This window comes from Hyaena hyaena, unplaced genomic scaffold, assembly GCF_003009895.1.
Source record: "Hyaena hyaena isolate Hyena2069 unplaced genomic scaffold, ASM300989v1 scaffold_137, whole genome shotgun sequence".
Classification (NCBI taxonomy): domain Eukaryota; kingdom Metazoa; phylum Chordata; class Mammalia; order Carnivora; family Hyaenidae; genus Hyaena; species Hyaena hyaena.
In genome coordinates, this window is record NW_024080769.1 from 2794485 (window position 1) to 2819333 (window position 24849).

At 61.0% G+C, this 24849-nt stretch overlaps 1 protein-coding gene and 1 long non-coding RNA gene across 5 annotated transcripts; one reads left to right on the top strand and one right to left on the bottom strand.

The window, feature by feature from the left end:
* Positions 1–157: 157 nt before the first annotated feature.
* CLK3 (CDC like kinase 3) lies at positions 158–22954 on the bottom strand. 4 transcript variants are annotated; one of them, XM_039238232.1, is made up of 13 exons: positions 22934–22954; positions 9929–10080; positions 9120–9336; positions 7161–7257; positions 6817–6883; positions 4480–4596; positions 3664–3830; positions 2475–2569; positions 2256–2385; positions 1923–2005; positions 1505–1584; positions 1149–1239; positions 158–576 (listed from the first exon to the last, which is right to left on the bottom strand). In XM_039238232.1, exons 2-13 carry the CDS (start codon positions 10078–10080, stop codon positions 400–402), a joined length of 1473 nt encoding a protein of 490 aa, XP_039094163.1. In that variant the 5' UTR covers positions 22934–22954; the 3' UTR covers positions 158–399. The 4 variants fall into 4 exon arrangements, with proteins under 4 accessions (XP_039094163.1, XP_039094160.1, XP_039094164.1 ...); XM_039238229.1 differs by lacking the exon at positions 22934–22954 and adding an exon at positions 13664–13752; XM_039238233.1 differs by lacking the exon at positions 22934–22954 and adding an exon at positions 13602–13717 and having other exon boundaries at positions 9929–10081.
* Positions 10305–11702, top strand: LOC120235766. The gene is made up of 3 exons (XR_005529495.1): positions 10305–10360; positions 11434–11482; positions 11592–11702. It is a non-coding gene; the product is annotated as an uncharacterized LOC120235766 (long non-coding RNA).
* Positions 22955–24849: the final 1895 nt, after the last annotated feature.

Sequence of the window (24849 nt, forward strand, 5' to 3'; positions counted from 1 at the left end):
CCTGGGCCCAGAGGGACCCCTGGCTTCGGTCTTTTCACTGGCTAGCCTTTCTGTGCCCGGTTCACACTTTGTTCTCCACAAGCTGAACTGCTAAGAAAGACTTTATTAATCAGGTAGGGGAAGGAGAAGGCAAGGAGCCTGGAGACGGACACACCGGTACCAGGGGCTACAAACAGTAAGAAACACTTTATTATAACTTTACAACATATAAATAGCTTGGGTCAAATCTGTGCTTTCTGGCAGCTGGGCATCAAGTCTCCTCCTCTGCGGGCTCCTGCCTTCCTTCACATTGCACTGTTCGTTTGGTGGCTCTGGCCCTGGGGCCCGGCAGTGGCGGTTGGAGAAAAGGGGCCGGGCAGCCCAGTCCCGCTCTCCGTCGCACGTGGTGGCCTGTGTCTGTCATCTGCTTGGGTTGCGGCTGGTGTGGAAGGACCGCTCCTCAGGGGTCAGGCCGGCAAAGAAGGGGTGCAGAAGGGCCTCGGCCAGTGTGATGCGCTGGGCAGGGTCAAACTCTAACATCCTCCTCATCAGGTCAAACAGCTGCACGTGCTCCAAGGAGTCTTGGAGCATGTAACTCTGCTCAGGGACACAGGGTGCCTCAGTGTGACAGCAGGGTTGTGGGAGGCCTTGCTGCAGGGGTGGAGGAGGCAGCGATGCCCCCTGGAGGACTACTTCTCCCCTCCGGGACAGTGAGCAGCTCCTCTCCTTTCATGCCCGTATAGAGCGTCTGCTCGGAACTTGTCAGGCTACTGGGTGTCTTGCTGGCTTGGGGCCTCTGCCCCCACATGCAGAGTCCGGACAGGTGGGCAGCAATCACCTCTGCAGAATTCGCTTGTCGGAGCACCAAACGCAGTTGACCGAGGTTTCCCCGGCCATGTCTGCGCCTTCCCTCCCCCTCACTTCAGTCCTGCCTAGTTCTTCCCAAAACAGAGGAGAGGAACAGGAGGCAACAAGGTGTCTGACATCTGGCTCTTCTGCTGTTCCCCAATTACATCCATAGCCACCCTGTGGGGAAGGGGGTTGCTGCACGAAGCCCCGCTGCCGGCGGCCTCGGGTGCGGCCTCCCATACAGCTGGGGCGGGGAGGCAGCCTTTAGCGGCCTGGGGTCTCCTTGGCATGAGCTGAGCTGGGGGGGGCCAGAAACTGACCTTCAGAGGTTTGCAGTTCTCCTTCACGTACCGGCCGTCAGAGCTGTTCTCGTCCCAAACCAGGCCCCCCTTGTAGAAATATTTCTGCTTCCTGGAAGTAAGGGAAACGTCAGGTGGTGGGGGTGGGAGGGGGCCACAAGTCTCAGCTGGGGGGTGGGGAAGGGCAGCAAAGCCAGGTTGGGGGGAGGGGTCCTAGCCAGCCTGACCCAGCATGGCAAACGGTGTACCGGGTCTCTCGGAGTGTGTACGGCAGGGGAGGCCACTGAGCCTGGAGGGGCCAGGCTGTCCCGGAAAGACTGGCTCATGACCCACAGCCAAGACCGGAAGGGCCCCTAGGGCACCACCGGGCTCTTTACCTGGTACGGTGGATCATGTGCGATGGGATGGGCCCCAGGATCTTCTCCATCATTACTAAATGTTCTCGGTTCTCGTGGGTCTACGGAATGTCAGGGAAAGTGCAAGCAAGGGTCAGTACCAGCCTCAATGGGCAGGTGCCCTCCTTGCCCCAAGAGATGCAAATCCACCAGTGGGAACAGCAGCCCGGGCCTGTGACCCAGCGGCAGCCCTTCCGCCGACTCGTCCTTCACCGCACACCTCTGCCCGGCCCGTGCCCACCTGGCCCGTCCTTGCCCCTCGCTCCTGTCCTGGCCCTCCATCCCAAGGCTGAGCACCAGACTCCCCAGCTGGGGGTGGTCAAAGGGCTCCGCACACCGGCCCCACCACCTGCCGGGGGGCAGCGCGCAGGGCAGTGCAGGGACGCGGGACAGGCCTCACCTGGAAGAGTGTGAAGCCCCGGTAGTACTCAAAGAGGATGCAGCCAATGCTCCAGACGTCACAGGGCTGTGCCCAGCCCAGCTCTGAAAGCCAAGATGGGGAGAGACCATGAGAGCCCGCCCTGTCCTCTCAGCCTAGAGGTCAAAGGGCAGCGGTCACTCTGGCTGGCAGGACTCTTGCCCAAACCTCAACAGGAGACCTTTCCTCAGGAAGGCCAAGTCAGCAACCACATACGACTCTCTAACACTGGCCCCTGGTGGCAGGCACTGCCTCTATCCGTCCCCTCCCCAGCAACTGTTCATTTTATCAGGGTCGGGGGCTATAGTCACTCACCAAGGATCACCTCAGGCGGGCGGTAGTGACGGGTGGCCACGATGGTTGTGTGATGCTCATGGTCAAAGGTGGCACTGCCAAAGTCAGCTACTCGGATGCTGGTGTTCTTCACCGACTTCTCCTCACAGCTCTGACAGGCAAGGGAGGCGAGCCAGGTCAGGAGTCTTCCCGTGGGTGACCCGCCCCAGAGCACGGCCCTGCCCCTTCCCTGCCGCATACCTTGTGCTCATTGTAGAGCGTTTCAAACTCTGAATTCACAAACAAGATGTTCTCTGGCTTCAAGTCTGTGTGGGTCAGTTGGTTTTCATGTAGAACTGGGAAAGCGGGAGGAGGAAAGCAGACACTTGAGAGCCCCGCTGCTTCTCTGGTCCGCAGGCCACCTCCCTCCTCCAAAGCCCGCCTGCCAGGGCCTCGCCCACCCCTACCCTCAGCAGCGGGCTAAGGGACACTTAGACTCTGCGTCTACACTGGTTCCGTCCCAACAGTTCTGTGCCTGGGGCCTGGGAAGGCTCTGACACCCTACGAGAGGGGCAGGGGAGACTTTCCACTTAGAAAACCCCCTTCACCTCCTCCGTGGGGGCCTGGCTGCCTCAGCCTCCTCTTACCAAAGCTGCAGCACCAGCCCTGGGGTGGGTCCCTCTCCCCAGCACCAGCTACATTATCTACAGGGCCCAGGGCAAAATGAAAATGCAGGACCCTTTACTCAAGTTATTAAGAATGTCAAGAGAGTGGCAACCGATGTTAAACTAACCACCGGGCCACCCGTGAAGCACAACCTAAGCCTGAGCAGAGACACCTACCGCTTCCTCTGGCCCCTGCCCCCTCAATGGGAGCACCCTGCCATCTCTCACGTTCTGGTTCTCATCAGAGTGAGTTTCAGCACATGCCGGGCTCTGGGCCCTCACTGAGCTGCTCACCTCGGAGTACTGGCCCTTGTCCTCCCAGTCTGTGGACGCCATACAGCCTAGCTCTAGGCCCATCTATAGCTCCAAGGAGCCTGTCCTGCGCTGCCCACCACAAATCCTGCAGGGCTGAGCACGTGTACCACCGAAGAGGCTCTTAAAGGCTGGGAAGTGGTGGCCAGACAGGGCGTCTGTGTGGGCAGCACCTGGGGGTAGAATCTGCCAGGGCAGGCTCTGACCTTTTCATCTCTGCAGGAAGGTGAGAGGTACCGGTAGCCGGAATGACTTTATAGCCACTCTCCTTCCCTCCTGAGTGCCTGCCGCACAGGTGGGCTCAGGAGGCCCCTGGAGATTCCTACCTGAAGGCTTTGTAGCCAAAGGGGCCCAGGTGTCTCTCAGGCCCCACAGAATGGCTTGCCGGTGTGAACAGGGCAGTGTAAGAGCACCGGGTGAGTGTGCCGCAGGCGTGTGGCCGCCCCATGCGCCCCGTGAGCGTGGACACTTACATCTAAGGGCGTGGCAGAGCTGGTAGGCCATGTGCCGGACGTGTGGTAGCGGGTAAGGCTGGAAGTTATTCTCCTTCAGGAACTCAAAGGTGTTCTTGCCCAGGAGCTCAAAGGCGATGCACATGTGACCGTGGAAGTTGAACCAGTCAGACATCAAGACACACAGGCTAGAGAAGGACAAGTGGGGCTCAGGCTCTGCTGGGGGGGTGGGGGTGGCTGGCTCCCCGCCCCTCCCTCAGATGAAGCCGGTCCCCACTCCAGGCCACATCTCCACGACAGATGTCCCTCAGATCAGCTCAGGGCAAGGACTAAAGTTCCTGCAGGGGGAATTCGGGTCCAAGGTGTCCTGCTTCCTCTATTATGACACGGGCACAGCCGCACAGAGTGGTGGGATCACACACTGCTTTTTCCAGCTCCCTTAACTGAGCTGCTCGGGTCTGCAGGGCTCAGCAGAGGGAGAGGAACCGCTTAGCCTGTGTGTGCAGAGGTGGCTCTCCTTCGGAGCTCTTGGACTACACCAGAGCCCTAATGGCTTCAGGTGCGCGTCTTGTCTGACACCTGCTGTGACCCCCGGAGGCCCCTATTCACAGAAGCGGGCCTGGGAGGCCTGCCGGGGAACGCAGAAATGTCTGCGGGTGGAGGCTGGACCGAAATCCAAAGCTCCTTCGGTGAGTCTCACTGGCCCAGCTCCCCTGGCTCTGGGCGCTGGGAGAAGGCCCGGTGCCAGACAGAGGACACGGCTTGGCCCCCAGGGGCCAGGCGGCTGGGGCTGGAGTGGACACCGTCCCCGCCGAAGGCTTCCCTGCCGACACTCACAACTTGTTCTCTTTGTCCTTCTCCTTGATCTTTTTGAGAACGTTGATTTCTAGCCGGGCGGCCTCCCGGTACTTGCCCACGTTGCGGATGATCTTCAGGGCGACCTGAGACTTCCCTCTGGGACCAGGGAAGGGAGCAGAAGTGCTTGTGAGAAGCGCCCGGCCCCTCCCTCCCTCCCCCCCAGTCTGGCACCTCCTGGCAAATACCATTAGGGGCTTCAGGAACAGGGCCTGCTCTGAAGACAGCAGACACTGGGCCAGCCCTGCCCAAGAGACACCAGACCTCTACTCTCCCAGCAGCAAGCTCCCCTGGCGGTCTGTGCGTTAGCGCTCCTGGCATCCGTGCCAGCCTAGGCTTGTCTCGTGTCAGCCGGTGCCAGCTCCCAGAGGACAGTGGGCAGAGGAGAACAGGCCTAGCCCACTGACCAGCACCGGCTCACTCAGTGACCCAACCTGTAGGCTGGTCAGCCCTGACCCTGGCCAGGCCATCCCACCCCACCCCACCCAGAACCTCCTTGCAGCACCTCTTGACCTTCCTAATAAGCACATCTCCAAACCGCCCCCCCTGGGGTGGGGGTTCTAGGATGGAACGAAGCCTCGGCAAGAAAGTCAAGGGTGGCAACAGTAGGATGCCCCAGGGAGCACCTCTCTCCCTGCAGCCCCACCAGCCTGCCTATCAAGCAGCCACAGCATTTCTCAGAGACCGAGTGCCAGCAACCCTCTTGGGTGCCCAGTGAAGATTTTACGAATTCCTGCTCTGCGCTTCCCAGCCCTGGCCCCGTGCCACAGGCCACCTGCAGGAGGCCTGCTGAGACTCGGTGGCCGGGACCAACGGCTACGAGGAAGGGACAGCCAGACTTCAGAGGCCTGGTGGGGGACTGGAGGGACACGGCCCTGGCCCACAAGGACATGGCCCTGTGAGGCTGGCCATGGTGCCTAAGGAAAGTCTCCCAGGCCCTAGGGCAGAGGCACCTTCTGGAGAACATCCTGATTTTTCTCTCCCTATCCCATTTTCCCAGATTTTCAGAGCAGGGCAGGACCTCAGAGAAAAAGCCACCCCTGCCCCAGGCTCCAAGGACAGGACCCCTCAATGGCATTCTCGTCTTCAACACAGGGAACACCTCACCTCCACAGGCAGCCAGCATCAGGGCTGGAGGCTCTGAGGATAAGGCCCTTCCCTTCGCGGAGCTGGAGCTCACATCGTCAAAACCCTTTGGAGACCCTGAAAGTCTCTTGAGCCTTGTGCCTGCCCGCGAGGGACTTGGCTCAGCTTCCTACTGGCTGTTCACAGAGCCACAGCGCTCAGATCTGCCCCAGGTCACTGTGGTCTACACATCCCTAGGTCCACTGGTGGTCCCAGCCCCGACCTTCTGGGCTCTGCTGGGTCCGAGGGGTGTTTAAATAGGAAGTGGGCACCCACGGAGGTTTCCCCTCGGTCACTGTCACCATCTCGTTGGGAACGACAGGGCTAGCTGGACTGCTGGGTCTAACCGTCCCTTCTGAGCACCCCGGGCGGTGGTTCTCGGTGCCAGCACTCAACAACTGGGGGTACGGGTAAACCCCGAGTGCATCTCTTCACCTCTAACACAGTGGAAGGGTTGTGACAGGTGGCACGTGGCTCCAGTGAGACAGCATGACAAGAGCACTCTATAGCTAACGCCCCAAACCAACGGGAGTGCCATCAAGGGAGGCAGTGGGCTCCAGGGAGGTGGCCTCGCAGCCTAAGGCAAGAGTCCTGGCCCTCAGGAACGGCAGGGGGACAAAAGTGTTTCTCCATTCAGCCTGGAAGGTGGCACGGTTGCCCAGAAGCACCCCCCCCACACAGGCGTAACCCCATTCTAACTGAGCATGCTCAGAGGGCCCCACGATCCACCCCAGCCACCTCAGTGGAGGCAACGGCCTGCAACGTGAGAGAGCCCAGGTCTCGTTTCTGAGCTGGGACGTGCACAGCCTCTCAGGCCGCCCTCCGAGGGTGGGGGCTCCTGCTTGGTCTGGGCACAGCGCTACTCTCGTCCCCCTGCCAGGCCCGAGCCCTAAAGAGCGCAGGAAGTGACCCAGACCACGTTAAGGGCCAGGGCCTTGGCCCTGCTCCGACACCCACCACCACGGCCTGAGGGACACAGGGCAACGAGGGCAGCCCCACTCACTGGCCAGCACTGCCTGGGCAGGGATGCACGTGCCTGTGGAACCCCAGGAACTTCTCCCGATTTCCGGGGCTCGGCAGAACCCAGCACGTGCCGGCCAGCACCCTGCTACGCTTTTTGAAAAGCAAAAGGATAAACGGATTGCCGCCACCCTCGGGAAGCCCAGGCCAGCTCCTCCCAGGAGGATGGCTCACCTGGCGTGGTCCAGGCACTCCACCACCTTGCCAAAGGTGCCTTCGCCCAGGTTCCCCACGATCTCATCTAGGAGAGAAAAGACGCAGGGCGTGAGGGTCTGGAGGGCAGAGGGTCGGCGGCTCCTGCAAGTTCACAGCATTCAAATTTTCAAAACAAAAAAGGTTTCTCTCTCACTGCTACACTCTTAAAAACGGAAGTTGCTAGTGTCTGTGTCATTCAGGCAATTTACTGGTGGCCCCACTAAGGCGCCACGCGCAATAGAGGCCCCTCCGGGCAGGAGAGGTCTCGTCTAACAAGGGGGGTAGAAAGTAGAGAGGTAAAGTTTTACGAAAGGTGGCTGTACATCGCTCTTGGAGCCAATCGCCGATCCGGCACACCAGGTGGCCCTCCTTGTCATCTTCCACACTCCGGCTGCTGCGCTTACTGCTCTGTTGGCTTCTCTGCATGCACCGCCCCCCGAAACGCCATCCGACCAATCGCATGGTAGGCGGTTCCGATTGACAGATTGAGGTGTCAGTCAAAGGCAGAGGTTGGAGACGGTGAGGAGCCGGTGGGTTGGTTGGTTGGATTTTCCAGATCCCAGCATTTCATAAGGCACACAGCATATATAACGATAGGGATATTGCAAGGGACACGTCAAGACACAAACTGACTTCAAAAACAGAAAAGTAAAAACAGCTACAGGTATGTAAAGAAAACTCGGACATTATCTAAGAGAAGGGCGCCGCAAACGCTCGGAAAGACGACCAGCTGCTGAGGGGCCAGGCCACGCAGAGAGCCACAGCCCCGACTCCCTTCTCCTCTGAGCGTCCCCCTCCCGGGCCCTCCCGTGATGGCTCCAGGCGGGGCGAAGACGCGGCGAGAACGGCGCAAGAAGGTGGCTGGCAGAGCCCGGGTCCGATCGTCCAGAATGGCCAGGGGCCACCCTGGTGGCAGCCGCAGAATGCCCAGCCCGTCCTGGCCTGCCTCTGCTCGCACACGCAGCCCTGCGCGTGCCGACAGCTGCCACTCAGAGCCAAGCTGCTACCTGCCCCCAGACGGCATCCACGGCCAGACTTCGCATCGCCACCAGAAACGGCCTTCCATCAGCAGCCCTTGTGCCACCAGCCTCGAGCAGGGAAGGAGCCCAGGATCCTCTGGGCCCGTCGGCCACCTACCACCATGGCCCACACGGGCCCCAAGCCAGTTCCTGCCCTGGCACCCATGATACTCACAGGCCAGGCCATCCTGAGCCTCGTGACGACAGAGGGCACCAAAAAGAGAAGCAGCAGAGCCACAGACCCAAGCCGCCATCTGCAGCAACGTGTGGCAGGGTGCAGGGGGGCCGCCAGGCCACGCTGGGCACCCACAGTCAACCCTCAAACCCGTGGCCACTCAAGGAAGTCGCAGGAAAGCTGCGCGGAGAAGATGCCTGGCTCCCTGTCCTCCGCCACTACTCCTCAGGGGCCTCAGCCGGCGGGGCAGGGGGGAAAAGGGATGGGGAGGAGAAGAAAAGACGGCACGTAACCTGAGAGACACGAGTGGCCTGCCTTCCAGAGGCCCGAGTGCAGCGGGGGCTCCTGGTCTCGGCAGAGAGCTATGCAACCGCCACGCTAAGAACACCGCCAGACCCTGCTCTTGGCCGGCAGCCTTGCGAGCAGACAGGGCCTGGGGCTGCGGGCCTTTCTGCCGTCTCCTCGTGTGTGCGATCACACAGGCAGCTGGTCCAGCCTCGTCCTGTCTGCCTCTCACAGGAAGAGGCGAGGCGAAGAGGGCCTGGCTGGAGGTTGGAGGGGACGCTCCGGGTCTGAGCTGACAGGCAGACCTCCCCTACCCGCGGGTACTCCAGCCTCCAGCCCCTGGGGAGGGGTGTGGAGATGAGACCGCAGAGATAGGTGCTGTCCACAGCAATCAGAACTCGAGGCTGTGAGTGCAGGCAATTGTTTGGTGGGAAGGACCAGGTTATATGGCTCCAGACCACATACCAGCAACACTATCAGGTTTCCTGTGTGTCCTCGGCCACTTGCACCATGTGGCCTGTGCCTGGGAGCCGTGCAGAGACATAGACAGGCCGGGGGGCCAGCCAGCGCCGGAACCAGAGCTCCTATTGCTGCCCATGCCAATGGGCCAGTAGACAGAGGCGCCGGGGCTGCTGCTCAGCCCTGCACCTCGACCAGACGACACACACACACAAGCACACGCACGCACACCAAATGCGCGTGCGCGGGGCTGGCAGTACTCACCCACACCAGCCAGCCTGAGAGAAGGCTAGAAAGAGATGAGGCCTTTGAGCCCCAGCCGGCACACTCTGGCCACCACTCACCGAGGAGGCGCTGCTACAAGACCTGGTGCGGCGTTTGTGGCAGTGGTGGGCGTGTTTGCGGGTCCGGTACGGCTCCCTCTCCCGTGACCGCCGGCGATGATGGGAACGGGAAGATCCATAGCAGTCCTCTACGAAGGACGGGCTCCGCTCTTCACACCGGTACGTGTCACTGTCGCGGCGCTCCCGGTATCTTCTCTGGTAGGGCAGGCGGTCATGGCTGCCAGGAGGGGGGTGAGGACACTGGTAAGACGGGGACCTTCTTCCCACCAGCCAGCTTTCGGCTTCTGGGCAGAAGGCGTGTGGGGAGACCCCTGCAGAGAGCTCACAAGGGCAGCCCGCAGGAGCTGAGGGGCGGGGGGAGAGAGGTCAAGTCCAGCCTCCAGAACCTTGGCTGATGGCAGCAACACTCCAGCACAGGCGAGCAGGGTGAAGGGCTTCGGGGGCTCCCAGTGCCCCAGAATTCCCTGTGGCCATTAAGACAGGGCCAGGGACCAACCTCCAGCAAGGACATAGGCTGTGTTTCTAACCCCCTTCGAGAAAGGCTCAGCAGGGAAGATGCTGGCCTAGAAAATGGGGGAACGTGTCTGGAGAAAAAAGACCCAAGGACAGAGAAAGGGGCAGCATGGATGGCAGTGAATACAGAGGCCCAGAAAGGCAGGAGATCAGGGGAGGACGGGGCAGCGAGCGAGGTGCCGTGGGACAGAGGCGGCAGGCAGCTGACAGAGCCCAGGGCCGCCGTGCGCCTCCAGGTCGTCTCCCTGACCCCAGTGAGGGAAGGAGCCCTGTCTTCCCGCCTAATCCCTTGTTACCTTCTGGACCGAGATCTCCGGGGCGGAGGCTCCCTTCGAGACGGATACCGCAGTCTCCCTTCGTGCTCCCGACTGTAAGACCTCCTCCTCTTCCATCGGTAGCTCAGGTACGGGTCTGGCTCAGGGGAGCGGTATCGCTTACAGTGATGCATCTAGGCCACGAGGAACAGAGAGCCCTGCTAAAGGCGCAGCTGGCCACCTCGGGCCACGGGGCTGCTGGCACAGCCCAGGCGCTCCTGAAGAGGCCCACTGTTCTGTGTGGGGGCAGCCCCTCCCAGGGGTTTATGAAGTGAAGAAGAACTCTGAGGTCACACTGGTCAAACAGCATACAATGGGCAACACCCTTCTCTGCCAGGAACAAAACAGACAGCTGCCTCCCCGGCTTGGTGGCGGTGGCCTGGGCACTTGTGGCACCAAGCTGAGCCAGTACAGGTGCTGAGACAGAATGGGGATTGGGGGGTAGGGTGTGGGGGGTGCCGGTGAGCACCGTCACAGGAGACCAAGGCCAAGGAGGAAGGAGAGCCTCCTGGGTTCAGTTTCTGCCTGTCTGTGGGGCTGTACAAAGCCACTGGTCTGTCAAGCCAGAGACCAGGGTCAAAAGGCTGTTGGCAGGAAGCCAACACACAGGTGCAAAGGGTGAAAGCCTTCAAGTTTGAAGCCGCGTTGCCTGGCTGAAGCCCTGAACTGGACCCGGCTAAAGGGAGCAAAGGCCACACACCAGGGTGAGCAGCCGTGGGCAGAGACAAGAAGGCCCGCCCTTGGAGAAGGGGGCGTGCAGGGGCTCTCCACCATGCCCCAGCCCACCTGAGGGTCTGGCCAAGCAGCCACGGAGGTCTGTCCAGCCCCCGCTGCTGCTCCACACTCTGAGCACCAGGAAACCGATGCCAGCATCCTCAGGGCATCCAAGTTTCTTGCCCAAGGCCCCTCTGACCACCTGTGGTGCCATGCCGGGCAGTGCCTCCTCTCTAACTGTACCGCTGCTGCCCCCTCCCAGATCCCTGTTCCAGGGCCTACTCCTGTGCTCATCTCAGGAGGAGCCGGAGGGCTGAGTGTCTGGCAAGCCTGTGGGCTTGGAGCCGCAGGCCAAAAGGGCCCCACCTCGCTATCCCTGCTCAGCAGGGCCTTAACTCCACCACAGGAAACTGCCAGGCTGGATCAGACACCAGCTGAGGAAGAGGGCTGTGGGAGGCCAGCTCCCTGTTCCACCCACACCCAAAACCTCCACACTGGCGCCATCGGAAATCCGGGCCAGAGACCGAGGCCAGCCTTCCTCCCAGCCCTTTACCAGCCTCCATGGTGGTCAGTCCCTGGGCTTGCCTGACTCAGTACCTTTGGACAAACCCCCTGCGGCCGCCCTGTCCCCTGAGAAGGGTCTGTCAGGAGAGCCAAACGCAACCGCTCCCCTCGGATGAGCAGGGCAGCAAGGCGTATCTGATTAAAGCCAAGCTTTAGGAGCTTCTCCCTGATCCCAAGTAAGTCACTGCTCTCCCTCTCCCCACCAGCAGGTTTCTTCCCCTTTGTACCTGGCAGCCCAGGGAGCAGCAACTCTCGGAGGTAAATACTATGTAAAATTACCAACAGCTTCCCCTGGGGCTTAAACTGCTGTTCTGTTTTGATCAGCTGACCAATGTTTCACTGTCTTCCTGCAATTACCCTGGGTCAGGTGCCCAAGTTATGGAATGAAGGCAGCATATCACACCTCACTGAGTGATGCGGAAGATGCTCCAGTGGCCAGGCAGAGGTCTGTCCATCCCTGCTGGGCAGACAAAGCACCAGAGCCGGGGGATGTGACTCAGTGCACGCCAAAGACTCCCTCCTGAGATCTAGAGGGTTCTTACGTCCGCACATGTTCATGTTGGTGGGCTGAGCACAGCTTCAGAGTCAGACAGATGTCAGTCTCAATTCCAACACTGCCACTTCTAGCTATGTGCCTTTAAGCAAGTTAATAAACCACTCTGACCTTCAACTTCCTCTTGCAACAAAGGGATAGTAATTTCTTACAGGGCTCTGTGAGGATTAAATTAAGCCACTTCTTAACATCCTAGCACATGCATTGGGGTCAAATGCTTAACAGAAGTCAACCCCCGCCCCCATTAAAAAAGTTCAAGGTTAACACCTCTGGGTCTATGTTAAATGCCTTAGGGCATGAGGGATATTTTTTTTTCCCCCTAAGATCTTTCCAAAGGGAGAGAGAGCTCTGGGCAGAAAATCCTGAACTAAATCCCGGTGCTGCCACTTACTGCCCTTGTGACCTTACACAAGTCACTCTAGGCCTTGGTTACCGTACCTGAAAATCAGAGGTAACACCTCCCGGACAACTTGGCAAAGAAGATGACAAGTATGAGAGCTATGAAGTACCACATAAAGTAATCGTAGGGAAGATAACCTCTCCTTTAGCACATCCTAAGCACGTGAAATATCGGGAATATCAGCTATCCCTCGTTATATTCCTAGCCAGGACTCTAGTTCCCATTTCTCATCAATTACCTCTGATTCTCTGAGACTCCAGCATATAGGTTATTTAAAGAAGCCAGGGGTCACAATTATGTTCAGGAAAGCTCTACTCTTACACAAAGAAAGAAAGTGATAATGTAAAGGAAACCAGGCCAAGGATGCCAGCTTTTCTCTAAGCACAGGCCTAGTCGGCTTCTCATTTGCTGTTCCTGGCCAGAGAACTGGGTTGACAAGAAGAGCGGCCAGCCAGGTCAGCGTCTGCCCTCCCGGTTCCAGTCACTCCAGCGCCCCATGGTTATTTTTGGCTGACGCTGCCCCACCGCTGCAACCTCAAACCTGCCACCTTACAAGCTGCCGCCACCGGGTGAAACGCTCCTCCTTTTCAAGGGCATGGAGGAGGGAAGCTGGAAGATCGCCAACTCCGCCTCGACGGAGGCCTGGCTTAGGGAACTCCACACCAGGGAACCCGCACCCGGAACTAAAGCTCACAGGGACTCCCGGACCGGGGAGCAGCGCGGGCATTTGTACTGTCAACTTGGCCCGGCCCCTCCCCCGGGCTGGAGCGGCTCCATCATCACAACAAAACGCGTTGGAGGCCTGCTGCTCTAGCTCGCGTCCCTTCCAGACGCGCCCTGGGGCTCAGAGATCTGAGCCCCTTCCCCCATAACCGCCGCCAGTGGCGGCCAGGGGAGACTCCGGGGGCAGGCGGCAGGCGGATCGCCAGCTTGAGCCAGAATCAAACTCCGGGCCGCGCGGGGAGGAGGAGTCTGCAGACCCAGCCTCGAGCCAAGGGTACGGAAGGGGTCTGAAGGCCTCTCCAGGCTCTCTCCCAGGTAGGACCCCGACCCCATTCCGCGGGAGGTGCAGGCCCGAAACTGGATCACTGCAGGAGCCTCAGAGGCCGCTCAGACTACGACACCGCGGGATCGAGAGGCTGGGGTCTGTGGTGACCGCCCCTCCGGGGGAGAAGCGGCGGGTCAGGGGTGAGAGGTCGGGGCCGCGGCCAGAGGCGGGCCGAGGAGGAGAAAGAAAGAGTAGGCCGAGCCCGGACCGGGAGCTGGGGGACCTGCAGCCGGAACGCCAGCTTCACAAACTCACCCGCCGCCGCCGCCGCCGCCGCCGCCGCCGCCGCCGCCGCCGCCGCCGCCGCCGCCGCCGCCGCCGCCGCCGCCGCCGCCGCCGCCGCCGCCGCCGCCGCCGCCGCCGCCGCCGCCGCCGCCGCCGCCGCCGCCGCCGCCGCCGCCGCCGCCGCCGCCGCCGCGGGCCTGGGCCCACACTCACCGTCTCCCAGGATCCGGCTGCGGCTAGGCCCCACTCCCCGCTCCGAGAGCCTCTTCCGCTTCCGGCTCCAGCCTCCGCCCGCGGCGGCCCCGCCCCTCGCGTGACGCAGCTGTCGCCAGTCCTCGCTCGACCTCGCTCTGTGGCCTGGTCGCTCTAGCCCCCGACTCGAAGGCTCTGGAGGACCCGCCTTTGCCGCTCCGGTCCGGGAGACCGCAGTGAGGAGACTGGTTCCGGGAGAGCAGAGGGGACGTCCCCGACCGCGGCCCGCCCCGCGCCGTGTCGCGACGCACGTAGGCCCCAAGTCTCCGCAAGGGTGCCGTCCCGCGCTGCGGGTGCTGGGAGCCGAGGGCTGGAGCCCCGACCCGGCCGGGGACCCCCGCCTGTGCCCGCCATCCCTTTCCTGCGCGCGGGGAAGCGAGCATTGTTTCGCTGTCGCCTCAGTGAAAGTAGGACGCGCCTTGAGCGACCGCCTGGCCCCGGGACCCTGGAGGGCGCCAAAGATGATGCGAGGCCTGTGTCCCGAGGTTCGGGAAGGCGGTCGCGACTCTCGGTTTTGTGGAAGAAGCAAATGAAACCTTATTCTTTTTCGTGTGTGGCGGGGGGTGGGGTGGGGGGGGCGGTTAAAGACATGCGGCACGCCCACATTCTCAAGTGCATGCAGAGCAGGTTCGCGGAAGATACCCGAGAGCCACGTCGGCGGGGCTTCTGGGGGCAAGGGAGCCTCGTTTTCCCTGAGCGGCGCAGTAAGCGGACTCGTACTGCGTCTCAGCTAGCAAACCCCTGCCAAAGGAGAGCCCGCGCCCGGCCGCGGTCAGACCCCGCGGGCCTTTTCTCCCGCAACACGCGACGCCCCCTTTGGCCGAGGTCGAGGGGATGGGATCGCTGAAGCCCCTCCCGCCCACTGCCCCGCCCCTGGGGAGGGCGGGAGGACGAGACCCCACTTTTCCTCAGGAGAAAACCGAGGTCTGGTCCTTTGTGGAGACCTCACGGCTTGTGAGAGTTCGCGCCCCAGGGCCCTCGCTAGCGTCACCAGCCAAGCGGGAGGCAGCGGCCCCTCACCGCTCACACCCGCGCCAGGGCCAGAACGGCGTGGTGCCCCGCCCCCTCCCGGGATGGCTCCGTGGGGGCGGACCACCCCCCTTCCCTCCTCCAGGCCGCGCCCGCTCCCCAATGCGTGCTGGGCACGCCCCCTGATGCGAGGCGTCGTGGCCCCGCCCCCGAGGTACTTGCGGAGCCACGCCCCCCGGGGGCGCGGCGGTTCCCTCGATCTTTAGTCCCAGGCTTTCCCTAAAACTGGCTTCCGACGACATGGCTCGAGGGGCTGCCTAATACCCCCCCAGTTGTCTGTTAGCTGCACCCTCCCCCCATCCGAGGTAAACACCTGAAGCTAGGGAAAAACGGAAGGCTCCCGGCCCCCAACCAAAAGCACCACCCCCCAGTACAGAAATCCAGGAGGTGCTTCGATTGTGCCGTGGGTGACCGAGAGCCCGGCTGTCCCCGCTCCCTTAAGATCCTGCTTCAGGGGCCGGAGGCAATGAGTTGCCATTCTTGCCCGGGCCCCGTGCTTGGCCCGTGGCCGAGGCCACACCAGCCCGATTTCATCTAGGGTTTCATCCACTCAGACGAGGTGAATGGACTCTGTCTCCTCCCCCAACCGCGTCGCGTTGCCGGAGGTTTCCAGAGTCCTGGAAGTCAGGACCACGTGGGCAGCTGAGGGTGGAAGAGCTGAGAGGGAGACTCCTGTCTCCAGCCCTGCTCTGGGAGCCAGGCTCTTAAGGGTTAAGGCGGCTCATCTTCCCAGTGGGAACCCTGGAGTCCTGCCTCCCAACAAGGAAGCCAATCTCATTTTCCCAAATGGAATAGAAGCCTTCTCCCAGCCCCTTCTCCAAAATCTGCAATTCAGTAGCTGTGGGTGCCTCAGATTCTACCATTAGGGCTTCATTCTTTTGTGTTTCTGCTCCTGAAGGAAACTCACGCCTATTAGAAAAAGATTTGGCAGAGTATCAGGCACTTGGAAAAAGATCTAACTTGAAGTGAAGTAAAGATAACTACCCCCCACCCCATGTCATTCCTCCAGTGCTGGAAGGCTGAGATTCTGGGACCTCTTGGCTGGGGACCTCAAGCCGTGGGTCATCCACCAGGAGCCTCCTCTGAGCCGTGCCGGTGGCATAGCTGCCTTTCCAGGAGCCTTGCTCCACATCCTCTGCCTCTCAGGGACCAGCCTCTTTCCCCAGGCTCTACCTTTGTGCCCACCAAGTCTTTTTCTGTGTGGGCTGAGAACTGCTGCGTGGTTCAAGGGCACCAGGCGAAGCCCCTGCCCTGTGCCCTGCTCCCTGCCACCCACAGCAACTCTTGCCCCTCTTGAGCTTCCTATTGCCCTGCCGGGCTCCCAGCTCAGCTTGCTGCCCCCTCCAGGCCCCAGATCCTCTGATCCCCTCCTTGTCTTGCCACCCTTGCTCTCAACTGACTGCCACATCCTTCTTTGTCTTCTCTGGGGTAGTTAATTCACCTTTGAGCCTCAGCTCCAGGGTCACCTATCTGGAAAGGCTTCCTAGGCGCTCTGAGGGGGAGTCAGGCATTGAGGGCCGTGCCTTCCTCTGCACAGGCTTCGCAAGTTCAATACTTGGCCCGTGCCAGTCCCTACTCCAGCCGACCATGAGCCGACCACAAAGCCAGGCAGAGCTTGGGTTCTCAGTAAGTGCTGGGGGCTGCTGTGGGGAGTGCCTGTTTTTAGTGGGAAGACTGAACACCCAGCCAGAGAGGAGTTGTGGGTGCTCCCCAGGGCCTGGGAGACTGGAGCGGTGGCCAGTCCTCACAGTCCACTTTGGAAAGGCCTGGTGTGGTGGTGAAATGTGGAGAGACTGCTCTGGAGGGGCTGCAAGAATGTGGGTCTGGAGTCGAGGGAGGAGAGCGTCGAAGTGTCTGAGGGGAGAGGGCTGGTGGGCGGTAGTGCCATCCTGAGCAGGGGGTGGGTCTGGGAACGTGAGGAGTGAGTAAGTCCCTCAGGGAGTGGGGGAGCTCAGCCCAGTGGTATTGTCCTCTCCCTGTGCCTGCACAGAGCTGGGGCAGGGTGCCTGGTGCCCGGGGGTGTGGGTTGGGAGACGGTGCTAGGATTCTGAAGCCTCGGCCCTGGAGGTGACGTGGGTGGGAGGAAGGACAAGTGGAGAGTGCAGCCCCTATCTATCCCATGTGGCCCCTTACCAAACTGGTGGGGCCTGGGGCTCAGGGGCCCCATCTTACAGCTGAGGCTATAGAAGCCAAAGAGGGCACTGAAGCGGTAACTGGGTTGAAGGGCTCTGACCCCCACATTAAAGCTCAACTCCCATGTCCCCAGATGTTCTGTCCCCTCCCATTTTCAGACTCCCACACCAGGGAGGGGAGCCGCAGGGGTGGGGGAGCGTGGGCCCCGTTCGCAGTGGACTCCCTTCATGACCTGGGGCAACGGATGGGCCCTTCTGAGCTTCAGCTCCCCCTGCCCAGGATGGAGAGGGCCAGAAGAGCTTGGTTGTTCAGCACGTGGCCAGGCCATGGTCAGCACCGCAGCTCATAGAAGCTGTTGGAACTGAAAACTGTTTGGAGGGGTTGTGGCTGCTGTTTATTTGTAGTGTGAATCATCAGGGAAAATCCTAGGCCAAGTGGTTGGGGCTGACAGGTTTAGGTGCATGCTCAGCCCCAGGGCCTCAGTTTCCATAGCGTAAGAGGGGTCTCAGAAGCTGGCGCCCTGGGAAGGCAGGGCTGCCCCAGCTCCAGGGTCTCCCATCGGTCCTGCTTTCAGGACCCACGCCGAGGCAGAGCCCCGTGGACCTGATGCCTGGCCTTTCCGCTCTCCCTGGCACTCCCGTCACTTCTGGCCACTGGACTGTACCTGCCCACCAGGCCCCACTGAAGGGTGCAAGTGAGTGTGGGGAAGGTGGGCACAGCATCCCCTGAGGCCCAGGCCGAAGCTTGGCTCCTCTTCCCTGGCGGGTGCTCAGACAGGGCCCTGGGGCAGGACTGGAGGCCGGCAGAGGAGGCCCTGTGGGCTGGAGGCCCAGTTGAGCAATCGCAGGTGCCGCAGCCACGGGGAGGGGAGCTGGGACTCTACAGCGCCCTGTGTGAGCTCCTCGCTCTGGAGCACAAAGTGAGGCTCCCGTCCTTCTCTCCCTGGTCTCCCTTGCTTGTCTGCAGTCCTTGGGAGGTCCCCTGAGCTAGAAAACCCTTTTCCCAGGCCGAGAGCTCTAGACTGCTCAGGGCTGCTTGCCCACATCTGGGGTGATGTCCTCAGGAAAAAGGCTGGTCAAGGTCTGGGGCATCGTCCAAAGGAGACAGGAACCGAGTCCCCAACAGAGCTGCTGTGAGTAGTATCATTTCAGTGACGGCGCCCCTGGAGGTGTGCAGTGCATTGGCTGGTGTGGCTGGGGGCAGGGGATGAAGGCAAAGGAGGGGCCAGTGTCCCTGTGACCCCACCCCCAACCCAGAGAGTCAGAGGGAGGGAGGCAGCTGGTATTAGCTCAGCAGATAGAAAAGTTTCCAAGTCCCAGTTGCCCTGGTGAAAGCTGCAGTCCCCAGGGAGTGAGGAAGGTGAAGGTTCGTGCAAGCTCAAGATTCTAGGGGAGGTTCCCAGAGCAGCACCACCCTGTGATGGCCTAGGTTCCTAAGCATTTAGGGACCTGGGGTCTCAGCCCACAGCTGACCCTCCGAGAACTCCTGCTCCCTACCCTGCTGGGGGTGACCCTGGGGACCCACCTGTCTGCTCCCACCTCCCGTGACAGCGTCCCTTCTCTTGCTGGAGCTCCAGAGCCGTCAGCAGCGGGGGTGGAGAGGTGAGGTCTTGGGCCCAGCTGGAGGTGGAGGGTTACCTGTCTGGAGCCTGTAGTGGTAACGGCAGCCCCTCAGAGCTGGGGGGCACAGTCCCATGTGTCCAGGCCAGGGTACAAGTCTGTGCCAGGCTTATCACAGTGGTGGAGCAGGCAGGCCCTTGTGGAGTCCGCCTGCTTTATCAAAACCTGCAGGCGCTGCCGGGCCCGGGGACAGGGATGGCCCTCTGCAGGGGCTCTGTGCTGCCTTCAGCCCTCTGCCCCGCAGCTGGGAGGCTCCGTGGCCCACCCGGAGCAGGTGAGGCACCAGTGCAGGCATCCCAGGGACAGCGGTGGAGGAGGCCAGACCAGGACACACAAGTCAGGGTGCCCGGTCATGGGTGAAGGGCACAGTGGCAGAGGAAGGGCAGGATCCTGCTACTGCAGACAGACAGACACAGAAAAAGCCCAGCCATGTTTGGACAAGAGGAGCCAACGGCCCCTCGGCCCGGAGCCCTCCTCGAAGGGGGCGCGCGGCAGGGCCCTGAACACTGGCCCTGCCTTAAACTTCACTCTTCGGTCCTCATTCTTCGGGCAGCAGCTGGCAAAGGAGGGCAGTGCGAAGGTTTCTGTTCAGTTCAGAGAGGGACCCCTCCTCCCCGTCAACATTTGCAAAGACTCTGCCATCAGCCTACTCGCCTCCGGCGTCAGATGGGAAAACAGAGCCCGGAGGGTAGAGAAGACCTTGTTCAGGCTCCAAACTGTGGTCTGGAGGCTGTGAAGAGACCTCAGGATCCTGCACTGAGTGGACGTGCGGGGCCAGGATCAGAGCCAGGATGGGGACGGGGCCTGGGCACTTTAGGGCCTGGAGGGAGTCTTGATGGGGGCAGCTGAGCCCCCTGACCAGGCTCAGGACACAACCTGCGGGAGCAGCTGCTGATGCTCGGCCAAGTGGCCCAGGCGGCTGGCAGGATGGGCCCCGCAGGGAACCCAGGGCACTGGCGGAGCCAGCCCGTGCCCACATGTGCTGGCAGGGCAGAGAAGCAGCGGAAGCTGCTGACCTTGGGGGGTTCCAAAGTTGGGTGAGGGGCTCCAGGGACACCATGGAAAAGAGAATGTCCAGGCAGGACAGACCGGAGCAGGGCCTCCACACGGCACAATTCCTTTCACACTGTGGCCCCAGAAAGACAGTACCCTTTGGCCAGGCGCAGCCTGCCTTAGCCCGTCTGGTTCAGAATTAAAGCCTGGAGTTTGGAGAAGCGCCTGTGGGCTGGGAAGGTCCGAGGAGGCCTCTTGGAGGAGTTGAGTCCCAGAGGATGAGGGGAGCGCTCAGGGAGGAGGGGGCGGGGCGGGAAAGGCCGGTGGCTCTGTCTGCACGAGCCAGGCGAGCCCCACAGCCCCAGTGGAGGCTGAGCCATGACTGGGGGCAGAGGGGGTCTTCACGGGTCAACAGGAGACTCTTGGAAGAGCTGGGCAGTCCCCCTCAGCGACCGGTGGTCTGCTCAGAGCGGCCGTAGCCACTGCCTCTAAGAGAGCGCATGGTGGCGGAGGGCCCGCGCAGGCCCCCAGGCAGAGCACCAGGGCAGCTTGCGGAGATGACGGGGGTGTGGCTAACTGCGCTGGGGGTGCTTCCTGGAGACCCAGCATTGCCCAGATTGTCTAAGCTGGGGTGAGTGTCCCACTCTCATGCTGGGTGAGATGGCCCTGTGGGCGGGAGGTGGGCCAGCCTCTGCCCCCAAACCCTGAATCATGTGGCCAAAGCCAGACTCCCTTCCCCAGGTGTTAACCCTCCTGGTTGTCCCCTTCTGGCCCCTTACATCTCCAAGCTTCAACAAGTCCTGTTTCTGCCACACACGACCAAAGCCCTCCTGAGGGCCCACAGCCGGGGGGGGGGAGGCAAGCTGACCTTAGCTGCTGGGCTCAAGTCAGGACACCTGGCAGTGGAAGTGCCCAGAACAGAGGGCCTGTGTGTGTAGGGGCCACAGAGGAGGCGTCTCTGCCCCAGTCCCCCTCCCAGCCAGTAAGACATCGTGAGGACATCCACGCGACTTGGAAAGAAACCACTGGAAATGGGTTGGGGGTGATCTGGGGCCCATGCTGTGTCCATTGCTACTAGCGCACCCCACTTCCAGGAGGTGTCAGTGCCCCCTAAGGAAAGTGCTAGAAGAGGAAGAATCATATCCCAGGCTTCAAGAGAAGGTGGCTGAGTGCTGGAAGGCACTCCCACACCAGGTGGTAGTCGCCCTGATATTTAAAGAACTGCAGAGTCTCCAGACAGAGAGAGTGAGGCCTGGTCTCCCCAGGCGGGTGCTCTCCGCCTACCTTCCTCTCCCTCCCCACGTGCCCCCCTCCTCATTCTCTTCCCCAACCCCCAGTCTTTCCTACTGGGAGCCAGTGTCTTCCTGCCCTTAGGCTGCCCCCTAGCTTTATCCTACACTTCCTTGCCCTCTCCTGCTCCTTCCTCATTACACTCCACCCACCCACCCATCCATCCTTCTCACCATCCCCTCCGTCCATTCAGCATACCTTCCCTGAACGTCCACTACAGACCACTCCTTGTCCCCAAAAGCTTATGGTTTGGGGCCACGCAGTCATCAAGTGGTTAATTACAATTGAATATGTCTGATGAGGAGAGAGACGCCCAGGTGGCTCAGTCGGTTGAGCATCTGACTCTTGGTTTTGGCTTAGGTCGTGATCTCATGGTTTGTGGGTTCAAGCCCCGTGTCAGGCTCTATGCTGACAAGTGTGGAGCCTGCTTGGGATTCTCTCTCTCTCCCTCTCTCTCTGCCCCTCCCTTGCTTGCTCTCTACTGTTCTCTCTCAAAAATACATAAATCAACATTTACAAATATATGTCTGGGGCACCTGCGTGACTCAGTTCGTTAAGTGTCCAACTTCGGCTCAGGTCATGATTTTGCGGTCTGTGAGTTTGAGCTCTGTGTCAGGCTCTGAGCTGTCAGCACAGAGTCTGCTTTGGATTCTGTGTCTCCCTCTCTCTCTGCCCCTTTCCTGCCCCAAAATAAACGTTAAAAAATTTGTAAAACACTTATGTCTGATGAGGGGCGAGGCACTGTGGGAGTTGGGGGGGGCAGCAGATAGGTAAATCCTCCCCATCGAGGGGGTTTCTGAGCCTCTGAACCATCACTGAAGATGAACTGGGCATCCTCAGTGACAGAACGTAGGGCATTTCAGCAAGAGAAGGGGGCACATGCAAAGGCCCAGAGAGGAGAGATGTGGAGGTGGCAGAGGTGAGAACGGTCCCCGACCCTGGCAAGGAGTAGGGAGGGTGAGGGGGTGGAACGTGGAACGGGGTCCAGGGCAAGGGCTCAGGTGTCCCGGGTCGTGTCCACTGGACTTCAGGTCCAGTTTGGCGACTGCATCCTCCCGGCCAGTGTCCTCTCTTAGTCTCTAGGGCAAATGTATACACGCACAAGCAGACAGACGGGTAGACAGACGGGTGGACACCCCTCCACCCCCCACCCCGAGATACATGTGAGACACTCACCCAGGGACATGTACATGTTCCCAGATGTGCACACAGACAGAGAGACACACAGAGGCAGCAAGGAGGCGGCCTGGAGGCCCAGGGATGTGGACTGTAGGGGCCCGGGGGCCTGGGGTGGGAGCGGGGGGTCATGCTCTGCCGCGGTGGGGCTCGTCTGCTGATCCAGCTGGAAGGAACATGCGAGCGGGTCTCGGCAGCAGTGCTTAGCTGGCCTTGGGCCTCATAAAGGGTGGCGATGGTCTAAATCGGTGTCTCTCAAACTGGGGTCCAGAGCTTTGTTCTGAGAGGGCTGTTAGCTCTTCAAGGAAGCGGATTTGCAGCTGCAACTGTGCATTTGCACAGAAAGAAACCTCAGGGGTTATTTTGGTTTGTTTATCAACCCAGACCCCTGAGGGTCGGAGGGCATCTCCTCAGGACCTGCAGAGACCCTTTGGGGTGTGCACCCTGGGCAGGGTGGGGGCCTGCAGCGGACGATGGCAGCGAGAAAGCAGGGCCCTGGGTGACTGAGGGCTGGGGCTCTGGGCAGATTCAGGCGCCGGGAAGGAAGTGGCGCGGAGTGAGCCCTGCGAAAGCACCCTGCAAATGACCCGTAAACCAGGGTCGGTTTGGGCCCCAACCGGAGGGCCTACCAGTCTTTTGCTTCTCAGGGACTGCCCAGGCCATGTCTCTGTCCCCAGTCCCCAGGGGGGCCCGGCCTGGACTCCCCTTCTGTGAGCAAGTGGGTGCTCCAGGCCCGGCGCCTGTCCAGGGAGGGTGACCTAGAATTCCACCCTGGGTCATGGGCAGCGGTCCCATGGGGAGCAACCGACAGGCCAAGTCACAGCAGCCCAGGGACTGTGAGGGAGACCGGACAAAGTGTGGCTGGCAGGAGGGTGCGGTGGGGCCCCCGGGGCCTCCAGCACATTCCACCTCCAGTCTCACCCCCAACCTCAAGCTCCTTCCACCCTGACCCTCTCCTGGCATCCGCCTCAGTCCCTCTTCCCCGGCTCACCCAGGATTCTGAGCTCTTCGCTGTCCCCAAATTAGTGGTTAAGATCGTGTGCTCGAGAGCCCGAGTACTGGACTTGAATCCTGCCTCCACAGTGTACTTGCTACGTGACCTTGAGCAAGTTACTCTACCTCTCTGGGCTACATCTGTAAAGAAGAAAAACAAAAACCAAGAACAGTTACGGTAAGAGGGTTAAATTGGACACATGTGTAAAAGGCTCAGAGCTGGGGCAGATGCAGTCAAGCTCCTGCTACCACACACTGCACGCTGCTCACTGGCAGTGGCCACTTTCCGGCGAAGATCCCCTTTTCCAAACAAAGGGCCACGAAGCAGGGTGGGGGTGGGTGCTTAAGCAGCAGCCACTTCCTCTCTCACAGCTCTAGAGGCTGGAAGTCCGAGTTTAAGGTGCAGCAGGGGTGGTTCCTACCGAGGGCTGTGAGGGGATTCTGTTCCTACCTCTCCCCGGTGTTCCTTGGCTTGTAGACCCATCACCCCAGCCTCTGTCTCTGTGCTCACAAGGTGCTCTCCCCGTGCGTTTCTGTGTCCACATTTCCCTTTTATAAGAACACCAGTCAGAGGAGATCAGTGCCCTCCCTAATTACCTTGATTACCTCTGTGAAGACCTTATCTCTAAGGTCACATTCTGCCAAACGACGGGTTAGAACACAAACACGGCTTATACCTCCCAGGTCGCATCCTGCTACCTTCCTATCGGGGCTGGGTTGGGTGTGACTTGACATCTTGCGGACCCAGCTGTTCTGTCTTCTTTCTCCCCTCATTTGGCCCTGGGACCCTGACACAGCTGCAGAAAGGCTGGAGGGGCCTCTGTGTGGAGGCGTGGGCACTGTTCGGTGAGCCCCCAGGCAGCCGGTCCACATCCGGTTGGGAGAGGCAGGCTGGGGCCCAGGCTGGAGATCGGCTCCCGTCTGCGGGCCAGGCCCTGCCCAGACCCAAGAGCCCGTGGGTGAGTGTTTGTGGGCGCGAGAGGATGGCGTGGGGGTCGCCCTGTCTGGCCAGCGACAGAGCAAGATGCAGACCTTGGAGAAGGAACACAGCCAGGTGGCTGCCAGGGTCTAGAGGTGGCAGGAGGCAAGGAGCTGGAGGCTGCCCGAGGTTGGGATGATATGGGGGCCCACTGGGGATTGGGGCCCCCAAGGAGCCCTTTCTGATGACCCTAGAAGCTTTCCCAAACCTGAAATCAGGGACTTGGTGCGAAAGAGTAGGAGGCCCAGGCTCTGCCAGTCACCAGCCACTTCCCCTCAAGAGGTCTCAGCCTCCCTGTCTGTTTAAAGAGTCCCAAACTCCCTGCCGTGGCCCCTGTCGTACCGGGGAGCTCAGGAGCGGGGCTGTGGCACCCCGGGCAGCCCATCTGTCCACAAATGGACAAGAGCCTCGCCCTCCTGGCTGAGCTGGATGCCGGGGAGCTCCAGGACGTTGGGGGTCGCGGCGCCGGAACTCTCAGGGCCAGGGGCCCTCAGGTCAGCGCGGCCTGGGCCTGCCCACACACCAGAATGAGGACGAAGACCTGGACAGTCCAGCCAGCCCAGAAGGGAGGCCAGCAGTCCCGGAGTCCTAGCCACCCACCCTCTTCCTAAAGGGGTAGCCCCCAGCAGGGCCCCCAGGCAAGATCTCAGGGTCTGCACGTGGAAGGTGGGCTCCCCACCCTGTGGAAGTCTGGGGACCAAACTGCCACCTACTGAGTGGTCACCAGTCAAGCCCACTCCCCTTGGCCTCCAGTCACGCAGTCTGGGGGGGGAGGCCACTGTGGAACCTTCCCGGGGCCTCTCAGGCAGCAGGGCTCCTAAGAACACAGATGGGGTGGTGGCCTGGTAGCCCTTGCTGTCTCAGCTCAGGTCTCCATCTGTGCGCTGGGAGTGGGGTTGGCAGCACTCAGGGCTTCTGATCCCATGGGTCCTATG